The sequence below is a fragment of the Haemaphysalis longicornis genome, unplaced genomic scaffold, assembly GCF_048455015.1.
Source record: "Haemaphysalis longicornis isolate Haplotype H1 unplaced genomic scaffold, Haemaphysalis longicornis Haplotype H1 scaffold_3, whole genome shotgun sequence".
NCBI lineage: Eukaryota > Metazoa > Arthropoda > Arachnida > Ixodida > Ixodidae > Haemaphysalis > Haemaphysalis longicornis.
Genome location: NW_027526335.1, coordinates 182,730,244 through 182,755,124, shown reverse-complemented (window position 1 = coordinate 182,755,124; position 24,881 = coordinate 182,730,244). Strand labels below are relative to the sequence as shown.

At 47.0% G+C, this 24,881-nt stretch overlaps 1 protein-coding gene across 1 annotated transcript in view; it reads right to left on the bottom strand.

The window, feature by feature from the left end:
- The window catches only part of LOC144175859 (lysine-specific histone demethylase 2-like), a 46,380-nt gene that overhangs the window by 13,539 nt on the left and 7,960 nt on the right, over positions 1-24,881 (bottom strand). Inside the window, 7 exon segments of the mRNA XM_077704881.1 lie at positions 6,903-6,961; positions 7,558-7,748; positions 18,065-18,249; positions 19,594-19,836; positions 20,339-20,463; positions 21,593-21,664; positions 24,060-24,204. Coding sequence (XP_077561007.1) covers positions 6,903-6,961; positions 7,558-7,748; positions 18,065-18,249; positions 19,594-19,836; positions 20,339-20,463; positions 21,593-21,664; positions 24,060-24,204 — 1,020 coding nt within the window.

Sequence of the window (24,881 nt, the reverse complement as noted above, 5' to 3'; positions counted from 1 at the left end):
AGGGGAGCAAAACAAGCGAGACGAGCCCCAAGAGCAGCATCCTGGGCACACAGAAATGTTTAAAGGGGGCCTGAGATGGATTTCAAAGTGTTTTTGTTTGTGTCAGAAATCTACTCCATAGTTCTTGTAGAAACAAGTCCAAAAATAGTAAGCATATTCGCTCACGCTAACAGAAGTTATTACCCCGACGAGACAGAACTATTTGTGGGCTCGGCGGCTTGCGATGACGACATAGTCCGACCTCGTCCGAGGCGAAGCACTCATTTCATGGTTGGCCGCCGGAATGTCCGCGATTTTTGACGGCGGCGGTTTGGTTTAGAGCGTCGTCGTTACCATGGTTACTTCAGCGAGTGGGTCGCACATGAGACGACGACGTCCTTTTTTTTTTTTTAAGCTACGTTTGCAGTCTTTACGGACTTTGAGCAGGAGATACTGGTGATTGCGGAAGTCGACCTTGCATGCGCGAAAGTTTCCGTTAACGGTAACTTATTTTTACCGTCGCTACATAGCGATACAGAGGCTAGAATTTCTACCGACTGTAGTAGCGAGCCCCCTGCGCCGGTGAAATGTACGCTCGCGTTTTGATTAGATTACCGGAAAGTTCCGAGTGAACGCCCTCCCCCGAAACATATCGCCCACCCCCTTTTACGGGTGAAATATTCAATTTACTGAAAGACGCGCGCCCACCCCGTAAAATCCGTGGCTTTAGTGCCGATGAGTGAACAAAACAAACCCGAATCATCTCTTCATGTGTAGATGCGGTCACTTATTCGTCCTTTCCGCGCTTGACCCGAAATTTCGCCCATCTCGTATTTTTCACTTGATATCACTGTACTTAAATTTGGGTGGGCGTTCTTCCGGAACTTTACGGCACAGCAAATTCGCTGTGCTCTGCGCTTCATGCAAGCAATTTTAGTTGATGTTGTTTACTACATTCTTGCTAAATGATGATCAGTAGCACGACAAATGACAATTTTTTTTCGAATGAGCGAGCAAAATTTCCGCCCCTACTCCAGCTTCCCACGCTTCCAATGGTTCAGATGCCTTTATGAACTAGCATAGCTCTTTTATGCTTTCAAAATCGTCTTGGGCAAGGTAATATAGGTAACTGCGGAATCATTACAATATATCTTACTCATTTTATATCGAAATATTTAGCGGTGGCGAGAATTCTGGTTAATGCAATACTTGGTCCTAATTATTCCCACTAGATGGCGGCGTCAACGTCATGTTTTCGATTTTTTAAGCTCTACAGTAGAAGTACCGTATTTACTCGCATAATCCTCGCACTTTTTTTTCGGAAAAGTCAATGCGAAGTTAGGGGTGCGAGAATTATGCGGGGAAAAAAAATGCGGTGCACAGTGTTGTCAATTTGCCTTCTGCCAATCCCGCTAAATCTAGCGGTCGTTTTTTGTATATGTAAGCTCAGTGTTGCCAACAGCAGCTATTTCTTTTTATTTTATAATTTACAACGTAAACAGTATTCCGTCGATCAGCGATCATGAAATTGCCGCCTTTGCTTTCTGGCGCGCGCCCTATCTCGTCGTCATGTGCGTGCCCTACTTGTGAAGCTCGACAGTAACGCACGTAGAAGTCGGTGACACCGAAGTGCCTGCCTGCGGCGCGGTTGCCGTGTTCGATCGCGTACTCTATCGCTTTCAATTTGAAAGCGGCAGTGTAGCTGGCGCTCTTCCCCATGGCGACTAGTCTAGTTGCGCGCACGCGAAACCGGCTCAAGTACAGTGCGAGTAGCGTGTTAGGGCGCCTGGATGGCCTTGGGTACACAGCGCTCTCCGCCGAACGGAGAGGCGGCGGGGGAGGGCGCGCGTTGGAGAGTGCGTGCACCATGCGGGTTTCGCGAGCGGGCAACTTTCGCCGCTGCAAAGTTGGGGGTGCGAGGATTATGCGAGGAACCAAAAAATCCAAGTTTTGGTGGCTCACATTAGGGGTGCGAGGATTACGCGAGTGCGAGGATTACGCGAGTAAATACGGTATACGGCTCTTTTAAAAAAAAATTATTGTATTGTGAGAGTTCAATCTAAGACGTCTAAGATTCAAGCCATTTCAAGCGTAAGCGAACAGTTCTGGGCAACAAACGTTTGTGTTATTTGCTTTGCGACAAATTTGCCAGATGTCGCTACTCGGCAGAGCCGGTAAGCCGGAATGCAGAAACCGCAGAGTGCAATCCTTTCGTTTTCAGCGGCAAACGGCTACTCTTGCTTCATTTAACACGGTAAACGGTAAAGCGCGCCAAGGACACTAGGCAACAGGTTCATTCAGAAGGCCGGTGCAGCAAACCACACTTTCTGCGATCATGACTTGATGGGAAGCAATGAAATGAAACTCTTTGGCAGGAGTTGTCGTTACGGGATGCGCATGCTCTTGCCCTTGTCGCGACCGCCGCAGAGAATCAGCTGCGACAGCGTTTGGGCTTGAACTGATTTATTCAGCCCGCGTGAGCGCACTTGAGCGTGCGCCTCGTGATCACGAGCAGTGCCCGGCGTCGTCCAAGCGCTGCGTGCGGAGCTGCTCCTTCGTCGTCGGCGCGGCGCTCCCTTGGCGCGCCGTTCGTTACCTCTGAAACGTCGAGGCTACGCTCGAAACACAGATGGTGCAAAGAATCCTTTCGGGTACAGCGTCCAAGAAAGCAAATGCAAAGAAAACTGATGATACTAACACCAGACACGGAGCGCTGAGCGATCACGCTGGCTGCAAGCGTCGTTGCTCCTGCGCTCACTGTATCCTTCCGCCGAGAACGGAGGAGCGTCAAGCCCGGTTTGGCCCGGTGTGTAAGTGCGTTACACTCCGGTATAAAACAAATATGTGTGACTGTGTAAAAGCACCCACACACAAAAGATGTTTTTTGTAGCTTTCTGATGTTTTTACGCTCGTAAAAAATTGATTAAATCAAGAGCGCACAAACACGTCACGATTAGTTCAAGAAATAGCCGTTGCGCTCCGATACCATCGACCCCCCAAAAACCCCCATCTCAGGGGCCCTTTTAAGGGGAGACGTGGGTCTTGAAATGAACTTTTTTATTAATTGGTCTATGATAATGAAAATCACTGTGCATATGTGTTTTGTTTTCCTCATTGCAAATATGTAATTAGTTTTCATGTGGCATAAGTGCTTTTTGAGTTATGAAAAAAATACTGGAGCCTAATTAAGTAATTTCTTACGGGCCGTAAAGGGGCTTTTTATTCAAAAATTTTAAAAATAAATGGTATGGATGTGTAGCTTAAGACCTGCCATGCATGCTGAAGCTATTTATATTCCTGTAAAGATAGTTGATTGGATAGAATTAGTCTAATTATGCCAAGTACAGTTTTCTGAAAACTTAACGAGGTCTAATTATTACTTACACCATTTATTTGAGGCACATTGAGCCAATTAAAATAGCTTCAGCATGCAGTTCATTTCATCCCGAATTCAACGGTGTAACCTTTTAGAAATCCTTAGAAAAAAAAAAAAACCTGAAAATCTCTGTAAGGCTAGGCACATATGCAAAAAAAGGGAAGCTGAGAAAATCGCAGTTGAAGTTTTACTACAAGTGAAAGTTTTATCTATTGAGCATATGAAAAAAAGAAACAATTTAGAGTGTAGTTCGCTTTTCGCTCAACATGAGCATACCAAGTATGCTGAAATCAGTTGATGGGAAAATTATGAAATCCTCTGTATACAGATGGCACTTGGCAGAAAAACTGAACAAAAGCAAAGCCAGAACGTTGCTTCAATTTTTACGCTGTTGGCAGCGCGCCGTCACTTTTTGGCGACCAAGGCTGAGGTGCCGATCGTGCACCACAGTTGTAAACGTTCATTCTGTTATGTTACTGCTTCATTTGTAGCAATAAAATCGGATTTACATCGCGTGAAATGAGTTGCAGTGAAGGGGCTGGTAACGGAATGGACCCCACTGTTCTGTAACGTGCATGCGCTTGGCTAGGTGGGATATTACGTTTTCAGTTTAACCTACTCGTATATCACGTCACCAACGCACATTGTGCTCAGTGGGAGCATTTATACGTCCCAAATCACTCATTTATATGGTAACCTGCCGACGAGGAAGCGCGCGCCGGAGTGCGGGTCGACCCGCCGCGGCATCGTTGATAACAGAATGTACACACTTCCCTTGCGACGTCGGCATGCGGCATCCTCCACTTTATCATTTCTTTTCTTTCTATTTGCTGCTGATCGAAAGATAGACGCACCTTAGTGCACCCGCCCGCGTAATCATATCGCTAACGCTATCGTCTCGGCAGCCCGCGGGGGCACTAAGCCTACCTCCGTCTCGGCGCCGTTCTCGCAATAAGTCGTCGTCAGACACGCAGAAAATCGTACTCCAGGCGCTTTTAATACTGCTAGTTCTTCCTTTCAGTTATCGATAGACATATTTACTTTATTTTTACGCCATGCGGGGCTTTTGCCGGTCCTCGCATAGACGAATACATGAGCCGTTGCACTGCGATGAGAGTGCCGAGCAGACGACCCGCGGCGCCCAGCCAATGAGGTTGCGCCCTGCGGTCACGCGCAGTCAGTAGCCAATTGGGCGGCGCGTTCCGTCTCTTTTCTACCCCGATTTTACTCGCAACCAACGGAAGAAACAGAGCGGTTGTGGCGGGGAATTGAAAACGAAAAGACGCACTTTCGAATGAGACCAAGATGGACGCCGTGGCGCGCGTAGAACCCGAGCGGCGAGTCGTCGAAAAGATGCTATTTTCACGTCGAATCTTGGCCAATTTTAGCGGTCGTCGGTGCTCTGAATTGATATTATGGCTCAAATACGTACTCCTGAGTCTGAATATTTTGCAAATCCGAAAATGACAATTTCGAAAAACCGATTTTTTGGCCAAATTTTGGGATTCTAAGGCCCGCGTCTCCCCTTAAACAAGTAAAATGCCTTCGGTGCAGACGTGTTTCTGCCGCACAAATGTCTTTTAGCAGTGATTATGAAATGCCTCAAGACTTAATCACCGAAAGAGTTCGTGCGAGTGTGTACATGCATTCACTGCATGAGCTAACAGATGATAAGAGAACTTGAAGTTTTATTTAAAAAATGACCATCGGGGTAGCATTCCAATCGGTAGGCTACAGAACGTTTCGTAAAACCATAATGAACGAAACACAGTGACACGCGACAGTGCATTTTATGCAAAAGCTTCTAGCGTCCAGCCTAAATGTCTTTCTCTCCGGGTTCCCTAGCATGCTACATGTTCTCTCTCGACTTCTACACTGGCTTTCCAATTCGCAGGGGACTAGGTTTGCTTTTGAACTCTCTGCTTTTTTGAGCGATAAGACTGTCTTCATGAAGCGCCCGCCCAGCTTGTGAAAGAGGGTCACCTATGATGATCATTGAGTAGGTGCACCAACGGCTAACTTATTTGCAACGAATACAAATGAAGACAAAAAATGAAAATGTCGACCACATTTTTCACGACGAGTAGCTTTGCAAAGGAAGTTTTATCATAAAATGCTTTCCTGAAGCGTTCCTGTAGCGTTCCTCCTAAACGACATGTTGAGTCAGGCAAGATCACTTTCTTCGAAGCTCAAAACTGTTCAATGAACCGGCTTACAGCCAATTCCCAATTAAGCCATCTTGAACTTTCGTCCCTTTCCCCTTTCCCGCAAGCTACCCTTGCAATGCCCTCTCCATCTCGACCCTCGGAGTTAGTCACGTGAACTCCTGCCAAGCTTTCATCATCATCATCACCAGCCTATCTGCGCCCACTGCAGGGCAAAGGCCCCTCGCATTAATCTCCAATTATCCCGGTCCTGTGCTAACTTGCCAAGCTTTATTGCAAAGTAGATAGTAAAGCGTGAACCGCATGGCGCGTTTTTACACGCGATTCGTGCGCCTCGGCATTGCAAGCGTTATATTTTCACGCCCGCAGTGACGATATTGCGCCCGCGGCACCTACCTCAGCAAGAAACTAACGCGCGATGCGCGCGACAGTGGGAAAAACTTGACGAGTTGGCCCAATGGGGAGGCGCGCGCCTCATGGCGGAAGTTTCGAAGCGGTCGAGACAGCCAGCTGGCTCAGACAGATGTTTAGGCTTACTACCATGGCAGATATTGCATAGGTGCTTTCACTAGCGGCGCGGATGATGGTTTATAGTACCGTTTTCGCCCCAATTATAAGTTCCTTTACCACACAAGCAACTTCGTGTGTGCCTTGAGCAGCATTTTAGAGAGCTGTTAGACGCAGTCGCTTGAGATCCCCACGCCACTTCGCGGCCGAAGCCGCCGCCGGCTGTGCCGCGCGCAGCGCACATATGGGTGTTCTGTGTCAGTGTCAGTGCGCCTGTGGCATGTGCAGCGTGCTCATTTTCAACGCTCGTGGCGTAAAGAGCACGCCACATCGCGGAAGCTCGGCAAAACGAAGCTTTGGCGCAAGATTGGCGCAGATTGCTCGAAATCAGAGTCCTTGTAGCAGGATTTAGCAGGATTGACCTCTCAGCGCAGTTAGGCGCAATCGGCGCAGCTATCACATCAGTGCATTCTCGACACCAATGTGAATCAGACCAAATGGAAACCTGATGGTTTGTATTCAAATAATCGAGGTGAACTATGTTTACAACTTTAAGTGCCAAGAACAAGCGCCAAGCAGAATTAGGTTTAAACGCCATGGAAAAAAATGGTTTTAATAGGACAGAGGCACTAGCGGTGCAACGCCTCTGTCCTAAGTGTGCTTTGAGCAGAACTGTCCTAAGAATAAGCCTGACTTGAGCAAAACTTGCAAGGCAAGTTGTTTCACAACTGTAGGTTTATCACACCTACGGCAAGTGGCAGCAGGAGCTCGTCTCTCATCCTTGTCTTTGCTGCGGTAAGCCTTCCTTTGCAAAGTCAAGTGTTATAAAGAAAAGGGGGGGAAAAATGGAAAGAAAAATTGAGAACGCGGCTTACCTCACTGAATGTCAGACTTGTCTCTTCAATGAACCCCTGATGCATATCCATCAACTTGTCTGCAAAGAAAGCAAACAGGTTCACCATAAGCACACGTACACTGCACAACAGAGGAGAAAGAAAACAGAAAAGAAAAGCACAGCAGACCTAACAAGCTGTGTCGAGTTTAATAAATTTAGATTATGTCACAAGAGTTCCTCTAGGCTACTTGGCCATTTCCCTCTGTGGCTTGTAAACAGACACTCTGCTCAACCAGTGCAAAGTGCAACACAGCCTTTGCACTGGCTACCACTCGGCCAAGGCCAGCGCCTTTGTTCACACATTCCGTTTGCGGTCACACGACAACCGCAACCACATGAATTCTCTTGGCACAGTTTAGGCGATGGCAAGCTAGACACCCCTGAGAAAAAATGTGCCAGTGCAAGCAAAGGCAAGCAAGACTGTGAGCCAAAAAGAGGCGATTTTGCATCTAGGCTTCACAGAGGGGGCAAGGTGCTGTGACCAGCGTCCCTTGACTCTTATAAAAGCTCCCCAAAGAGGAAAGAAGACACGCTATTAGTGCCAACCGCTTTAACAGCAAACAAGCGATAATGTAGACCGTAGGGGCGGCTAGCCTGGTGACTACACGCACACAGGCGTAGCCAGCCAGACCCACCGAAGAGGCAGGCGTCCTTGGTCTCCCCGAGGCGCCACTGGGCCACGGCGTCCAGCATGGCGTTGAAGTGAAACTCCACCCGGTGGTCGCACTCGGGGGACACCATCTGGCCCGCCGTGGTGTACAGGTCGCAGTGGTCGCGCACCAGCCGCATGCCCCGGCCCGTCTGCAGGCACAGCGTCGTCAGCGGGCTGCGTTGGAACAAGGGAGAGAAGGAGAGGGCGACTGTAGCCATGGTTCGACTCAAACAAACTGTTCTAGCAGTTTATCATGGGTGTAGCCAGCAGAGGAGAGCAAACATCCCGTTTAATGTTAACAGGGGTAAGACAGCTGAATCAGATTTCGCAGCAGTTTTTGGAATAGCGAAATCTCGATTTTGAAGCAGAAGAACCTAGATTTGGAGCAGAAGAATGACATTTATTATGCCACCTTAAGAGAACAAAAAAATCAAATTTTTGGCAACTCGGGGGGAGGGGGTGCACTTTTTAATCCACTTTGAACGTACATAACACTTAAACAGCCTTTCAATAAAGTTTTTTCTACCAGAGTATCGCAAGGTATGAACTGCACTACCTTTTTACAAACCATGTCTAAATTATTAGGCTCCATGCATAGATAGCATGGAGTGCTGCTGAAAATATCGAATTGAAAAACCAAGCAATCGTAACACAGTTTTGTTATCATGCGAATGCCGAAATTATTATTTTTGAAATCCCAGACTCGGCTTTATGCACAAGTGTAGAGCCCCGGCAAAAGTTGCACAAAGCGAGGTGACAGTCGTCCACCCCACCAGCTTTCCCATTTCAATTGCCAAGGTGGACGTTCACTACGATCGGCTAAGAGCGCTCTGCCTGAACTAGAGTGAATTAGCCTAAACCACAAGCAACTGCTTCGCCCAGCGGCAATGTTTTCCATTCTTCACCTCACCCAGTAATGTCGTTCCGGAGATACAGTGCTCCGAAAATTGCCATTTTTCCATCAACTTGAGCAATTAATTTGTTGCCCCAGTAAACAATAGTATTTCTTTTTTTTGAGGACTCTGCAATGGTTTTCAATGGGAAAACTTCAAAAACCGCACAGAATAGAACAAGTGCAACCCGACATTGTGATTTTCGAAAGAACTATTTCGGGGTTAACTTTATGCAGGTTTTTATTGGATAATCAATCAATTAAACCTTTACAAACAGCATTACCTTGGGGGTGCTGGAAAATTATGCCGTCAGTAAGCATTTTTCCCCACTGAAACTAACGGGAGCGTTAAAATCCTTCGCTCACAGACTGTTTTTTGGAGCAGTTTGGCGCAATTTTTGCAATTTCCAAGCTTTTGGAGCCGCCTGGCGCAGGAAAACAAATTTGTATAAAAACTGCGCATATTGCGCAGCTGTCTCACCCCTGTATTACAAATGAAGAGTGTTTTTGAAGATGAACACCTCAGCTATAAGGAACAATTTAAGTGTGGAGAGGAGAGGACAATTTCTTTTTGTGTGTGTGGAATTGCGTTTTCATGCAGTAATTGTGTGAGGTGGAAAAAAGTGACAGAAGAGAAAAAAAGCTGCAAGTACTTGCAAACACAAAATGTGAAATGGACAAAGGAATACAACACGTTTGATTAATAAATAAGTGAAAATGACAAATAGAGGAAACCAATACACTAGGGGGATATAGAAAAACTTCCCCTGATCTACAAAAACAAACTGTTCTAAAATCCCCCGTCAGTATGGTACTGCACCCACAGCGAGTCTCTCAGCCGAACAAACAAACGACTGCATCTTTAGTTTCTCGTGCTGCTTAAGGGGGGAGGTGGGTCTTTAGACAATGTTTTTTATTATTAGTGCCAGCTAGATGAAAATTGGCAGTCTTAAGCAGTTTTTTACACTGATTTCAAATATGTAATTAGTTTTAACATAGCTTCATTTGTTCAAGAAATACAACACTTTGAAATTTATTTTTTGAGGCATTTCTTACGGGGGTTTAGAGCAATTTCGCTTTAGCAAACTCAATGATGATTTATACGGACTTAATGCCAAAGGTCTACTCTGGGGGGCTATGCTATTTTTATTCATTTCGAAGACTTTTGCAAAGCATGAAAGAGGTGAACATTTGATATCAACAATTCGTATAAAATTGCCTCATTTTTATTAATTTTTGCAAATAGGTAAACAATGACAGAGCAATAAAAATAGCATCACCCCCTAGATCAATTCAGTACGAATACAATGGTACCAGTCTTGTCATCCTAGCCTAAGAGCAACATTACAAAAACCCCCGTAAGGCAGAGCTTGGTCTTGCAAAAAAAGAAACTGAGAAAAATGCATTTGAAGTTTTAGATCACGGTAACTTTTGCAACAGCATAGCTACAACAATATAAATAGCATCATTTTGTAGCTCTATTCTTCACGAAGAAAAGCATGCCAACTATGTGACTGTAACACAAAAATACCTCTAGAAAGATTGACATAAATTCGCACGAATACCGTACAAATTGCGAAGGAAAATTAAATTTTCTACTGTTACACTTCAGAAACTGTATATCCTCATTCACCTTTTCTTTCAGTGTCTTTACAGAATACAGAAAGGCACAAATACCATGTGCTGCTGTTATTTTTGTGCTACCACTGAGACTAAAGCACAGCAGCCACCCAGAACTAGAGATTGGCCTGCTATGCATCTGAAACCTACAGCAAGGCTGTAGGTGAAATGCACTTTGGTGACCAATGCTTCAGTGATACAAATAGCATCAGCTGCTAGACCAATTCAATACAAATTAAATTATACCAGTCTTGTTATCCTGGCTAAAGTGTAAGATAAGGAAACACCACGCAAGGAAGAGTGTGACCTCACAAAATAAACTGTAGAGCTGCAGGTGGACTTCGATTTGGCGATGGATACCAGAGTGATACAAACAGCATCATACAAACAGCATCACCTGCTAGATCTATTTATTGCAAATTAAATGATACCAGTCTTATCATCCTAGGTCAAAAGCCTGATAGTGAAACACTCAGTAAGGCAGAGCATGACGTTGCAAACTAAGAAAGGAAAATCTAGTTTCTAACTCTTGCTACAGCATGGCCCAATATAAAAATCGCCATGTCACTCTGTTCCTAAAGAAAAAAAAAAACAAAGTATGCGACCGTACCCCAAAAATAACCAGGAAGGCTCTATGCAAGTAATGAAAAACTTTTGTAAACAGCGCTGGAAAACTGCATTTTTTGCTGAACCTTCACGTACGGTAGTTCCTTCTTTGCACTTCCTTCAACGTCGATGCAAACTACAGAAAAGCACAAACATATTGTGCTGCGGACTTTTTTTTTTCCCCACAAATATAACCAAAGCACAACAGCTAACTAAATCTGGACGTTTCCACGCGGCACTTCTCGGACCAGGTTCGTACGTGACAGGCGATCTCGGCACCGCCGTCTACGGCGTCTTCCATCGTGTTTTCGTACGCTTGCAGCGCGTAGTTCCTTGAGGTAAAGGTCTCCAGGCATTGCGGCGCGAGACATAAAGACGTTGTGACAGAATCGCAGTCACTAACGGCACAGAAAACGCACCCGAATTGAAAATACTGCGAAAGCGAACGCGCGCCTGCAAAAAAAAAAAAAAAAAAAAAAAAAAAAAAAAAAAAAAAAAAAAAAGGCGGCTCAACGGCGCCGGCCAATCAGAGACGCGGAACGGGGGGCTCGACTCGAGCGCGCGTGCTCCTGCCAATCAGCGGCTCCGAAACGACCTTCAGGAAATCGGCGGTAACGCTCGTTCACGGCCGGGCTGGAGGAGCGGCGGGCGCGCAGTTTCATACGGCCTGCGCTTCGGGTATTCGCCCCGAGCGCGAACAGAGTCGGCCCCTGGCGGCGGCGGGACGAACCGCTCCTAGTGTGGATGGCGCTCTCGCGTCGTCTGCTTTTTCACATTGCGTGCGGCGCAAGACGCGTGCTGCACACGACAAAACAACCAATATGTGTGCTCGTTTGGCAGTAAGCAATGACATAGTTACCTCTGCTTGCGCATTTCCTCTAGAAACGCAATAATCAGTGGCCGTTGAGGGTTAATGCGCTGGCTTAATTCCACGAAACATCTTCGCCGTGGTCACCGCTTGAGTGTGAACATTGCTTACACACATTGCACTTTTCCTATTGCTGAGTGCAGTCGTCTGCCGTTTCGGGAACGTCGAAGGGTGCTTATTGAAGGTGGCGTGGTGATTATTTAAAGGGTAAGAAGCGACAAGACCTGTGCATACGCGTGCAAATTCCACACCCTTGTAAAACTGCGCTGTGTCCTTATAGAAAGAAGAAACAAACAAAAACATTTACACTGCACACGACCCCTAAGCTATCGCCCATACATTACCGGACACGTATTTTACACCAGCAAGCGCCTGTGTGATCGTGTCCTTCCTGTACCTTTTCCAAAATAAATACCATTTTTGGACAGTCGTTGTTTATACTGCGGAGGAGGAATAAACATTTATTCAACTGTATCGAGTTGCTAATTTTACGTATTATTTAAAATACGTTTCTATGAATGCGCAAGAGTATTTAGGGGGGATTTTTCGGTAAAATTAAGCAGTTGTGAGTTTGCGTCTGTCGTGTGGCATTTCGTGTGTCATTTTCATATATATCATTTTCAAATCCGACATGAATCACTTTGTCCAGAATTCTCATTCAGCATAACCAAATGCCTAATATGGTCACGTCTTAACCTCTTAAGGTGGACCTAAGTTTAAAGAAAGAGGAGAAAACGTGTAATATAATGTACGTTGTTGCCCACATGTGTGAGGAGCGTGTGCCTTGACTCGTTGATTTTTTTTAAATTTTTTCCCACAATGCTTGCTTTCAATACATTTTTGAAAAAGGCGAGCCACAATTCCTGGACAATCTCGGACCAAAGGGGGCTTAATTAATTTTGAAAATACGTGTTAAAGTACTGCTGTTTCACCGCTACAGAACACAACGCCTAGTGTAGTTTCCATTGTAAGTAATACTGATAACCATAGTTTGGCTTTTCGCGTTACATGCGTTCTCTTCTCTCTGCTCTTGCAACGTTGGCAGGACCCCCTTCCCCCCTCTTCCCGAAAAAAAAAGGAAATGCACAGAATTTCATTTTATAACCAATCCTCAAGAATTAAATGCCAAGACAAAGGCGATATTCAGTTTGCAAAACAAAGTAGTTACCGGGAACCCGTTGCGCTGATTCGCAACGAGAAATAAAAAGGAAATGTTTTACTACATCTGCAACAGCGCAACTTCGATCATTTATTGCCATGTTTAGGGTTCGCAAGCGACGTTATACGCAAGAATGCAAACACATGTCGCTGTTGCAGGCACCTGTTAGATTTTAAAAGGAACGCAAATGGTCAAAAGAGCAGCCGTAACAGAAAACTTGTGCTCACTGTGAGATCCCAGAAGCTTGGTTTGCACACTGTAAACCTGCTTGTCACTTTGCTAAAACCTAGCTAAACATGAGATGTTGATTGTACTGTGTGCGTTGATAATTCAATTCGCAAGTTCACCCGCGACGAAAGCCGTAAATAAGTGATCTGAAACCGTTATTCATCAAACCTTCCTTCAGAGTCGCTAAAATTTAATTTAAAAGACCCGTTGGTTACATTTATATCTCTGCGCTGATCAAAATTCAGTAATTTTATGTTGCCTTCTGAACACACAAAAAATATCGTAAGCTCTTAGAAAGAATTTCGGGGCAGTTAAGTAGTGTTACCATTTCAGGGCATCCCACAAATGCAAGAATGCGTCATGCTACCAGTGAAAGCGATTGAGATTGCCGTTGTAAACTCAGTTTCAGAGATCGAGGATTACTGATTTGTTTCTATTTATGCTTTTATTGAAGGCTCAAAGCCATAGTCTGGAAAGATCGAGGTTGCTACGAGCCACAGCGTACAAGTTCATTGTCACAATTACGGCAATTCTGAGATTCCCGATGAGCCGTCGCTTTTTTTGCCGTTATAATGAAAACTGACTGCCGCTTCCATGCTATACATTGAACGTTGAGGAACCGAACTACAGCATACCACTCTTGTTTGCGCCTTTCGTGGGCACATACTGCGAGAAAAAAGCACGAAGCGCGCCCACAGTGTGCATTCTTACGGGCCGCTCAGCGGAGCATCCACACTAGCAGCGCGACGGTGTCGCCACCTACATGTCGAGCTCGCGGCGAATAGTTCCCACCTTTCACCGCCGCTAGTTCGTGGCGCTTCGGACCAACCCTCGCCAGTTGACCCACAGCACGGGCGGGGTAGAGGAGCGGTGTGCGCGGATTTGCCGCTGCCCTAGCCCTGCCGTGGCTACAGGTGATACCTGCCAGTGTTAATTTACATGGGCGTTCTTAAAATAGTTGATTCCTTACCCCCTTCTGAATTTTCGGTCTATTAGGGTCAAACAGCCTAACATTATCATTCGGAAGCGCCGAATCAAACATTTGAAAGAAACATTTCAACGTGGGGCGCATGACAAAAAATATGCGAGGTCTTCATATCTTATCAGCGACTGTATTATATGAAAATGGTGAGACAGGCAAATAAACACGGCACTTTCCGCAACGTTACTAGATAGGTTCAGTTGTAAAACTCTCCCCATGCGCCGTGCATCGCCGGTGTCTCCGTTTCTCGGCGTGCCGCGAGAGGGCGGGACCGCCGCATTTTGCTCTACCCGGCCGCTGCTCGTCGGGTGCAACGGCGCCTCTCCCAATGCCTCTTCGGCCTTTTCATGACGTTAGCGCGCGATAATATTAAAGACTACCCGCTACCCGCCAAGTTATCCGCGTCCAGACTACATCTAGGCCAGAGTACTTTCCAGTAGCTGCTCAGGATCGCTTAATGTGGGGCGTAAAAGCCGTTAGTTACGGCTCATTGTTTTGCTTTCTTCAACAGGTCAGCCGAAGCGCATCGTAGTTTGCGCGCGCTTGCGTCGGCTGCTCGCTGGCAGCCAACCACGAGCGTGAACGGTCTGCAGCGAGCTGGTAGCGTAGAATAAGCCTCCGTTAAAGCTTATTTTGATTGACTCTTCCGAATTTTATAAAAAAATCATGAAACCGCTCATTTTATTTCCAGCCAATTAGAAGCAAGGTCACCATCAATTGGAGCTACGTCACTTTGTGGCTCTAGTAATTAAGGCCACTCGAAGACGAAACTTCCTAATTTTATCGACGTCCTTTTTAGAATAGTATCTTTTCCATGTTTTGCCCTGACAACAGTTAGCTTTACCAAAAGTACGTCACTAAGAAGCGACGTTTCCGCAAATGCGAAATATCTCTAATTGAAAGAATTATTGAGTCATTTAACTGACGAAGTTAAACCAGCTTACATGTCAATAAGCATAAAGTTCTTTGCAGCAATTTATTGGTTTTTACAGTACACACTTTACGGCAGACACAAAGTAGAAAAATATATGCAACGTTTTTTTTTATTTGCAATCAACTCCACATCGTTTTTGCTTAAGGTGATTATGGCTCGTTAAGAGAAACAAATTAATGAATAGAAACATGCAAGCATTTTTATTTAGAAATCAACTCATCTTTTTTGCTTACGGTGAATATGGCTACAAAATACCAAAGCATGTTAACAGAAAAAAAGTAATAAATAGATACATGTATGCAAGGTTTTTTTTTTTCATTTAAATCGAACTCTACAACTTTAATTGCCAGCGTGCTTGCAGTAGCTTAGCGCGTTGTGCGCCGACTTAACCTGCACATTCAAGGCACATTCTCGCTGAAGGAATCTGGAATAGAAATGCACGTCACCAAATACGATTTGATGACGCGCGCAGAGAATTCCTCAGAGAGAACGTCATTGCATGTACGAACCATTTGTCGATGTCCTGTTCGTGAAAATGGCAATCGCACACTTTGGACTTTGTCGAAAGCTTCTTATCCGCTACAAAGGAATTCGAACAGCGCACATTTTAACGAAGGACGGACAGAGTTACACACCACAATGCTTCTTCGTTAAAATGTGCGCTGTTCCTTCCTTTGTATCTGACCGCCAACTAGATCCTTTTCCTTACCCGCACGCGGGATGGCCTTAATTCATAGCGAGCGAAGCGTCGCATTTTTGGAAGACGAGAAGAAGTGCCTGTCCATGTTGCTCTTAATTGTTGCTGCTGTAGCCACTGGTACACCCGGGAATAAAGCAGGTCGGCATTGTCTGCATCAGCTTCACATGCAGAGGCCCACATCAATGGAATACAGTCGCTGGCAAATCACTAAACGTGCCACTCGAACGGCATCGCGCATTCAACACTACTGAGAAAGACCGCGCGAACAAGAAACGCCGGAGACCGCGGCACTGAATGCGCCGGCTACTGCGAGTACTGCTCTTCGGCAAAAAAAGGACCCGGAAGAACCACACAAGGGGCGAAAAAAATGTCATTGTGTCTGCTGTTCATTGTAGCTATTTGCTTCCGAGAATGTAATAATTACCAGATGTGTGCGCCTACCCAAGCGCCCGCGCACGCACAAGAAACGTACGCGCCGGGCGCTGAACTAGGAACGCGAAGGGAGAAGCATAAGCGAAACCGCCTGCGAGCGCCCCGGCTGCCGAGCCGGTTGCGACTGCAGCGCCACAGAGAGAAGGATCGGTGGCGGTTCCGGGCAGCGCCGCCCAGTTTTACAACTGAAAATAATCTAGTAACGTTGACTTTCCGTGACTGAAATATCATTTCTTATTTTTCCTTTCGGATGATGTTTTGGTTTGCACACGTACAGGGCACGACCAGTGACGCGAATGATTTCCCGTCGAGGGAGATAGGGTTATCGCTTAGCTAAACGTGATTCTGCTATTCACGCTCCGGTCGGGCTGAGCGTCCCGCCGGCAGCGAAGCGCACTGTCAAAAACACACAGCTGCGCTCGGCCAGAAGCGATGCGTCGACTAACAGAAAGGCGGGTTGGAAGGGCAGAGGGTTGGTTCGAAGCGCCCCCACAGTAAAGAATCTGCTGTATTGGTTCCTTCTTGGGTGCGCAGGCCGTATGAAAGTGCGCGCTCGCCGCTGCTCCAGTCCGGCCGTGGCTCGTTCTCCCCATGCGACGCCATTTTGAGATGGCGCAAAATACGCACAAAGAAATCAGCTACAAAGCGAGCCCAAGATGGCAACCGCCGGCAGTCTGCTTCGAGTGTGGCGCGCGCGCGAAGTTCAAGCTTTTTTAGCCCGGTTTTCGGCGTTTTGCGGCTCCCGCTGCGTTTTCAAAGTCGTTTTTGAGATTATTCCCGATCAAATTCAGCGGTGAAACTTTTAGAGTAGGTGCTTGAAGGTATAAAGACTTCAAAAATGTGTTTTTCCCAAAATGCGTATTTTCGCGATTTTGGACCATTCTAAGACCCGCGTCCCCCCTTAATAACGGCAAACTGTAGAAAATTTCAACCTTTTCAAAATGCTATTGTTCTATAATCATACTCAAGGGTGACATGTGGTTAGTTCGTCAGCACAGTAGAACATAAAATGCAGATTCTGCGAAATAATGCAAGTGACTGCCAATAATTGTTGCTATTTTCATTTAAATATCGCAAGTTCACTTTGACCTTCTACAATACACTGCTGCACAGATTTGAGACAAGCGAGGTTTTAGCAAACAAGCCTCTTCCTTGGTCCCCTGAAGTTCTTTCAACTGAAGTTTCACTGTATTGTTGCAAGAGTGCCTGCTATGAAGTGGCGCCACGAAGAAGAGTTCCCGGAACGGCACGTTCTAGAGAATGCTGATTTTGGCTGTGTGGTGCTTCGCATGAGAACACCTTTCTTGGTGGCTCCCATTTTTCTTTCAGTATTAGAGGCACAAGTTTGCCTAAATAAATCCCCGTTTAGTTTTGCCCTCAGTTTCGGCTGTTGCAATCCCTGACAAGCAACAGCATTGCGCAAGTGATGTGTAAGCGTCTGCCAAATGGCACAATACAACGATGGCACCAGTAGGCTGGGAAAATTCCAAACTACAATTCTTCAAATGAGAACAAAAAGTGACGATAAAAAGTTCAAAAACTGCAGGGGGGTTTAAGATCCTACAGTTACTTGCGCACGAACTGTCTACCAAACTGATGCTCCATAGGATTAACAGTACTCTACTATGAACATTCATTATTCTGAATGAAGAGCTTAATTCTGGTGCGACTAGTCAACTATTGGACACCATTGCATCGTCAACAAAGTCACTCACTACGACTTTGTTCTGTGAGTAATTGGCCTTCTTAGAAAAGACTACTAAGAGCAATAAAAGTGGAAACCATGGCACCTGCGCGCGCACACGCACGCATGCACCCGCACATACACACACTGCGAGATGCATGCCACAATGGTTGTGGATCTCTTACTGGCACACACAAGATGATGACGACCCTGTACAGGTGAAGTGGATGAAGTTTGGAATAACTCGTGGGATGAGGGAAACTACGGAAGTCTTACAGTGCACACAGCTATATCACTTGCAATGTATACACGCAAACATAAGCATTGTAAAGGCACATTAATTTCCCTCCTCGCAGCATCGGCAGCACCCCTTCCCCTTGCTCACCTGTTGGTGACGCCCGTGACGATGTGAGCGCCCATGCCGAGGCAGACGCCCAGGGAGGTGTCGTCATGCACCCTGCCCCCCAGGCGGTCGGAGGCCTCCAGCACGGTCACCTGCAGGCCCAGCCGGCGCAGGTGGCGTGCCGCTGACAGGCCCGCCGGGCCCGCTCCCACCACCAGCACCTTCCTCTGCGAGCACAAGGGGACAACGGCTTAGGCTAGAGCTTGCGCAGGCAGCCAGCATCCGTGCCTCTCTCTACACCTCCCCCTCCTTTTCTAACTTGACTGATTGATTGTAAGGGTTAAGGCTTGGGAAAGTTGGTGCATGATCACAAATAGGGGGACAGTGCAACAGAGACAAAAACACAAGAAGAAGGTGACAACCACGAGCTCTCGTGATCGTCACCTTCTTCTTGTGTTTTTGTCTCTGTTGCACTGTCCCCCTATTTGTGATTGATTGTGGTGTTCAATGCCATAACGCTACACCTGAGGTGCGCCCTAGTGGAGGACGGCTCCAGATTAATTCCCACCAGCCAGGAATCTTAAGCATGCGCCAAAATCTCAACACACTAGCGTTTCCACGTTTTGCCTCCATCTGACAAGCAGCCACTGCAACTGGGATCGAGCCCCCATCCTTGTGTCTCAGCAGCATGACACCTCAGCCATTGAGATGCAAGAGAATGTGGAGACAGTTCCTATTTGACTCACCAATGGGATGGCCTCCCAATTTCAACGTGTTGTCACAGCTACAGTCAATGCAATAAAGCAATAAACAGTGACAACAAAACACAAGAAAGAGAGAACAAGCAGACACAACGCTGTCTTTTCGTTATCCTTCTTGCGTGTTGTGTCCTTTCTGCACTGGTTCATTTTTAAAACGTACCAACCCATCCAATCTTCATTAAAGCAATAAATTTTGTGGTGATCATGGCGTTACAATAGCCACAAAATATGAGGCCAGAAACAATACCATACCTCACCCCAAAGTAGGTCAATAATCGTTGTGGGCTGAAGCAGTGAACTAACAATGGCATACTACTAGCGAGCCACTTGGGATAAATAGACAAGGAAAAAAAAAAGTGCCAATCGCAAGCTCAGAGAAGCTAACACGCAGGCCAGGCCAAGTAAGTGTGGAACACTTTCCACATCTCATTGGTGGTGTGCAATTAGAGTGCCAGATTTCCCTTTAGCCCATGTCAGTACGAAACCCCATGGCTGTACAGTGTGGTCATGGGTACGCCAAATAGGTAATGCACGTCACACCGCCAATCAGACCACATGCCATAAATAGCAAATTGGATCCACACCTGTTTTGCATGGAGCAATAGAGGATAAAGAAAGGCAGCTGTTGAGCCAGCATGAAAAGGTGGTCGCTCAAATGGTGATGCAGTTTCAGAAGGTCACTAAAAGCAAAACTGAGGTGGGGAGAGAGGGACGATACAGCCAGTGCAAGGCAACCGACCTCTCCTCACCCTGAAAGTGCTACTGGCACCCTTGTAAACCGAGATTCCACCTCTCCCCCGCCCAGCATACCTGTCGGCAGGAGGCCGGCAGCGGCGGCGGCAGGGCAGAGGGCCGGGCGAGGGGCAGGGCGCCGTGGTTGATGAGCCCGCGGGCGGTGAAGAAGCGCAGCACCCTCTGGGCCTCGAGCAGGCAGCGGATGCGCACCAGGCCTCGGCAGAGCAGGTGGCGCGACACCCACGGCAGGTCCAGCCACGCCTGTGGCCGCAGGGCCCACAGGGAGAGCACCACATTGCGCACGCCCAGGTACATCACCTGTGCGGCCAAGGGGGAGGGGGGACAGAAGAGTGTCACCACCGAAGGACGACCACGGGGAAACACGGGGAAAGTGTTGGCAGCCATTGTTCCTTCCTTCTGTCCCTCGTAGCTACCGTACGGTACGTACGGTAGCTACATGTACAATACGTACGGTACGGTACCGTAGCTACTGTACCGTACACGTACAAGAACTCAGCTCAGCCTGTGAAGTACGACGCCCACTTGGCATCTCACCCAACCAGCCAGGCACAAAATCAGTGCTGACTTGCATACTTGGTGAACCAGCACAGATAAAAATTCATATGAGAGGACCAACAATACAGCACCTGTGCAGTCCTCTCTTGAATGTTTCTGCCCAACATTTGCACTAGTTAGTTCACCAGTGCATAACCACGAACTCGCCCAACTTTCCCATTTACTGCTCGTATAACTGCCCTGTGCACACTCTGGTCATCCCGCACAATGCCCCTTGGAGAAAAAGAGAAGTGACTACACGTGCCTGTTCGCGGGCGTACTCGGGGAAGGCGTCCATCTCGTACGTCTCCATGATGTCGGGGTGGAAGCAGAGGGCCTTGCCCTGCTCCCCGGGCCGGTAGAAGGGCTGCAGCAGCTGCGTCAGCCGCTCTGTAGGCGAGGCAAGGGGGGAAATAGACATCGTCATTCTACAGGGCACTCTACATTAGGGTTGTTCCCACCACTGTTACACGAGAGCGATAACCTACAGGCTTTCCTTTTCCCATCCAGATGTTTGGACATGACCCCACTACTGCCCCCTTTATTTGGACTGGACAGCATTGACGGTAACGGCTGGGAGGCTTAACACAAAAGGCAACGCCTCCAAGCCACTCTCCAACATCGTGCTCGCACAAGCAGGTTTACCAAACCTGAGAAATGCAGAACCAGAGCTGTTACGCATCTCCAGGTGGCAAAATGACAAGCCAGCACACCTCAAACAAGGGCAAACAAGTTGAAAACAACCGCTCGTCTGAGAGCGCACGAGGCAACAAGGTGCCCCCGGCAGCTGATTTCAACAAGCAAGAAGGGCTAGGCCAGGGCATATTTTTGCTGGCTCTGCACCTGAACAAGGTGGACTCAACTCTGCAATAATGTCATCTGCTCCACCGTCATATCCCAAAGCTGACAATGCATTTTCATCTGCACTGCTAACATGCCTTGGCCATTTTTTTTTCTCACTTATTCTAGCATTCCCCACAACTAGAAAGTTACACCTCAACCCCTCGACCCTCAACGGTGGAGCCAGGTACAAACTGTGTACCATAATTATGCACCGAACGCAAAAATGCATGTAACACAGCGCATTACTATTACTGAAATGGTCTCATGCTACGACAACTTGTGTAGGCTCATCATCTTCTCCTACCTTTGTTTTTAAAACAGGGCTTGAGAACTTCACTGCGGCAGGATATTTTTGTTTTGTTTTTCAATTTGCGAGCTGTCAATGCGGCGTGCAGTGTAGAAACCAACATTTAAGCGTGGGCAAATGCACATGCATTCATGCATGCAACTCACACCTTAACATAGCCACTAGCCAATTTTTCGGACTAGCTGGATATCACACCTTCCATTGTGAGACTGTTGTGTTATTCAGGCTATCGTTCACTTCCCTACTAGTCGAAAGAATTGGCCGGGTACGTGAAAAAGGCCAGTAAGACACACGGAGAGAACAAGGCCATGTGCGGTGCAGCCTGGGCCAGAGACAACAACCCAGTGACGCACACGACAGATGCCATACCTGGCTCGAGGTAGCAGTCGGTGGTGTTGCTCTTGCTGGTGCCATTCTGTTGCCGCGCTGGCTTCTCGTGGCCTGCACGTGGGGACAGAACAGGCATAGAAAAGTTGGCGTCAGACAGAGAGTGAAATGGAGAAGGCAGCCTTTAGTGAATATGTAAAAAAGAAAGGGAGGACCCGAAAAAGTGGAGCACTGATGTAGTACGGAAAAAAAAAAAAAAAAAAAAACATTCTGTGACTCATACGCTGCGAGAGAAACAATATAAAGTGGACACAGAGCTCTAACAAGTGCTAACAAAGGATGGCTGTCAACTATCCCTCGTACGGCAGCGTCACTGGTAATTTGCCTCCCCCTTGGCGGCATACGCATCATGCACCAAATAATCCCCTGTACGACCTCGAAAGGTTGAACACACTATAAGGAACTTTTTTTTTTAACACGCCTGAAAAAAAAAAAAAATCACAGCAGCCAGTTTTCACAAATCACAGAGTCCCATTAGTTGCGAGACTACACGTACTCCGTGCTGTTTCATGAAATGTGTTGCCGTTGAACACTTTTGTGCACACGGCTTCTTCAGGTCCATTCTATCACCCCAACAGCTGCGCCGCACTTTCAAGGGGCACTAAAGTGTGGATACAGGTTGGCCTGTATCGATGGATTACGGTGCCGAGAATCTAAACACACCACTCTCGTAGCTACAAGTTGTTTAATAAGGCATAAAATGCCAGAAACATGAAAACAGGAGACAACACCCCGTACGCATTTGGGTACTATAGTTTGTGACATCACAAAGAAGGTGGTGAATGGCGAGAGCTCATTGGAAAAAGCACCTACAGATTTTTCCTGAAATAAACAGTTGCTAAGTGCTTGAGCACATGAAATAAACATAAACCAAAGCTTCCCATGACCTCATATTATCTAAAACACACAGACTACAGCTTTCATGCACTGCGAGGCAGGCTGCTCCCCTCACTAATCAGTCAGCCATCATGCTTTCAGTTTCGTTTTTGAAAAGCATCGGTGCGCAATTAGCGAAGCCAGTAACCTACAACGGTGAGCACCCAAGCTTCTGCAAGCAATATACCCGACAGGAAACACCTAAAGAGCCTTCATTAGAATTGGCAAATGGCCCAAGCTTCCAATCTCCCATTCTCTGTGCACGAAGGAGGGGTAACACTTTATTTAAAATGTTGCTACTGGAAACATGCGCCCGTTTCAAACATAATCGCCCGTGAATTGAATTTACAGCGAGTGGTTAGGTGACAAATCAGCCTGTTCGCCTAGAGCTGCTGTTGATAATCTGTAAAGCACGCGTCGCTCTGTGCTTGTTATGTCTCACGGGGAGCGCAGGCAACGACTGCCGACATGTCTGCCGTGAAGAGTGTTTATTAGACGATGGGCTCGTGCCGTGCGAGAGAAGATAATATGGGATGGCTGCGTTTGCCAGACAAGGTGAAACGAAGGCACCTTCCTAAAACGGCGGAAGCCCGGAACCCGGGACACCACCCTTGATATTTGAAATGGCGCTTGTTGATTTGAAAAGAGGAACTGCTGGGAGCAGGCTGGATGGGGTCCGGGAATCCGGAGTAGGCAGGCACACCGACCGCTCGAGCATTTAAAAGCGTTTCTCATTCCGTTGGTGAAAAATCATAAACGTCCAAGCCAGCCCCCTCGGCCCACGAAACGTTGTCGTAGTTCGCTGAGGCCCGGAGACGTAAAAGCTACCGTTGCCAGCGTTTATGCTCTAGACCACACCGGTGCTGCCTGCGGTTAGCTTCCCAGTTTGTGAAACGAAAGGGAAGCAGGTGAGAGATATGCCAGTTCTCAGCAAATAATGCATCGTTTCTTGTCGAACAAAAGCTGAGAGAGCTACGAAACATATGATCTTTCAGTTAAAACAAAATTTCATTCAGCCTTTAGTGTCCCTTCAAGGATCTGGCACAGGCCCAGGTCAGGCCACCAGTCCTTCTTGAGTGGGTTCACAAAGATCTAGTTTAAGCTGGCCTGGAATGATGGGCTCGAGTACTCATAGTTAAGCCTTCCGCCGCACGTCATCGAAAACTGAATGCGCTACAAGAGAAGTCGCTCTTCAAGCTCTCACGAGAACTCTAAGTTCCTAGGCTTCGGTTTAACCCAATGTTTCGCCTGTCAAGCAAGCGAGTGCAAACCCAGTGCGAATTGAGGCCACACTGCCTGCTCCCATGCCTTGTCACGCATTTTGACACAAACCCTACAAACGGTCCCAAATGCACAACAATTTTTTATGCACCTGGACCTGGCACAAGTAAACGAGGCAACGATGTCAGATAATGCATTAGTCTACTAATTTGTCCCCAATTCCTAAACAGCCTTTCGATTTTTCAAGCCCACGCCGTCAACTTCAGTGAGCTTTTTGGGGTCCATCAACGCACCCTGGGAAGCCGCCTTACAGCCAGCCTCAAAAACAACTCCGGGCAGGCGGACAACTCACCCTCAGCACAGCCGTCCGCAGAGGGGCTGAGGCCCACTCCATCGGCAAAGTAGTCCGACAGAAACTGCTGGGCTGGCGAGCGGATCAGGAAAGGCGGCTGCGTCAGCGTGCAGATCCATTCGGGCTTCATGGCTGCTGCTGCATTCTGGAAAGGAGGGTCCCCCCAGTGTTTCTTAGTACGAGAGTCCATCATTGTAAATGAAAATATTCATCTTTTCTTTCTTTTCTTTTTTTTTTTCCCCCCATTTCTGCTGCGTTATGTGTTCAAAACCCAAACACACCGCCCCGCAGTTCATTGTGTTCCTGTGCCTGAATGGGTTTCACACTCAGTGTTGTAGATGCTCCAGTGCTTACAAAAATAGTAAAACATGAACGGCTCTAGATAGAATACATGCATTGATCATGAAAGGAGCCATGAAAACAAAATACAAGTTGGGTTTATTAGAAAGACTGCTTAGTCCCGATAACAATGATACCACTATCATCGCAATCTTCGAACAAATAACGGAGATATTGAAGAAAACGTGTGCAGCAGTCGTGACCCCCTAGCCAATTTCCCGCAACTTTTCTATGACGTCACGGAAACTTGTTCGTGTGATTGGCGGCCGCCTAACTGACCTGTCGTGACGACACATGACTGGACGTCTGTAATGGGGCCTCTACTTCCATTTGACCGCATCACTTGAATGCTAACGTTCAGTTAACGCACTGAAAATTGTTTTATTGTTGGCCCGTATGACGTCATTCGTGCTCATAACACGTCACTGTGGCGCAAAATTTGAAAGTTTTAAATACTTCTTGCTTTTTTTTTTTTTGTTAAAA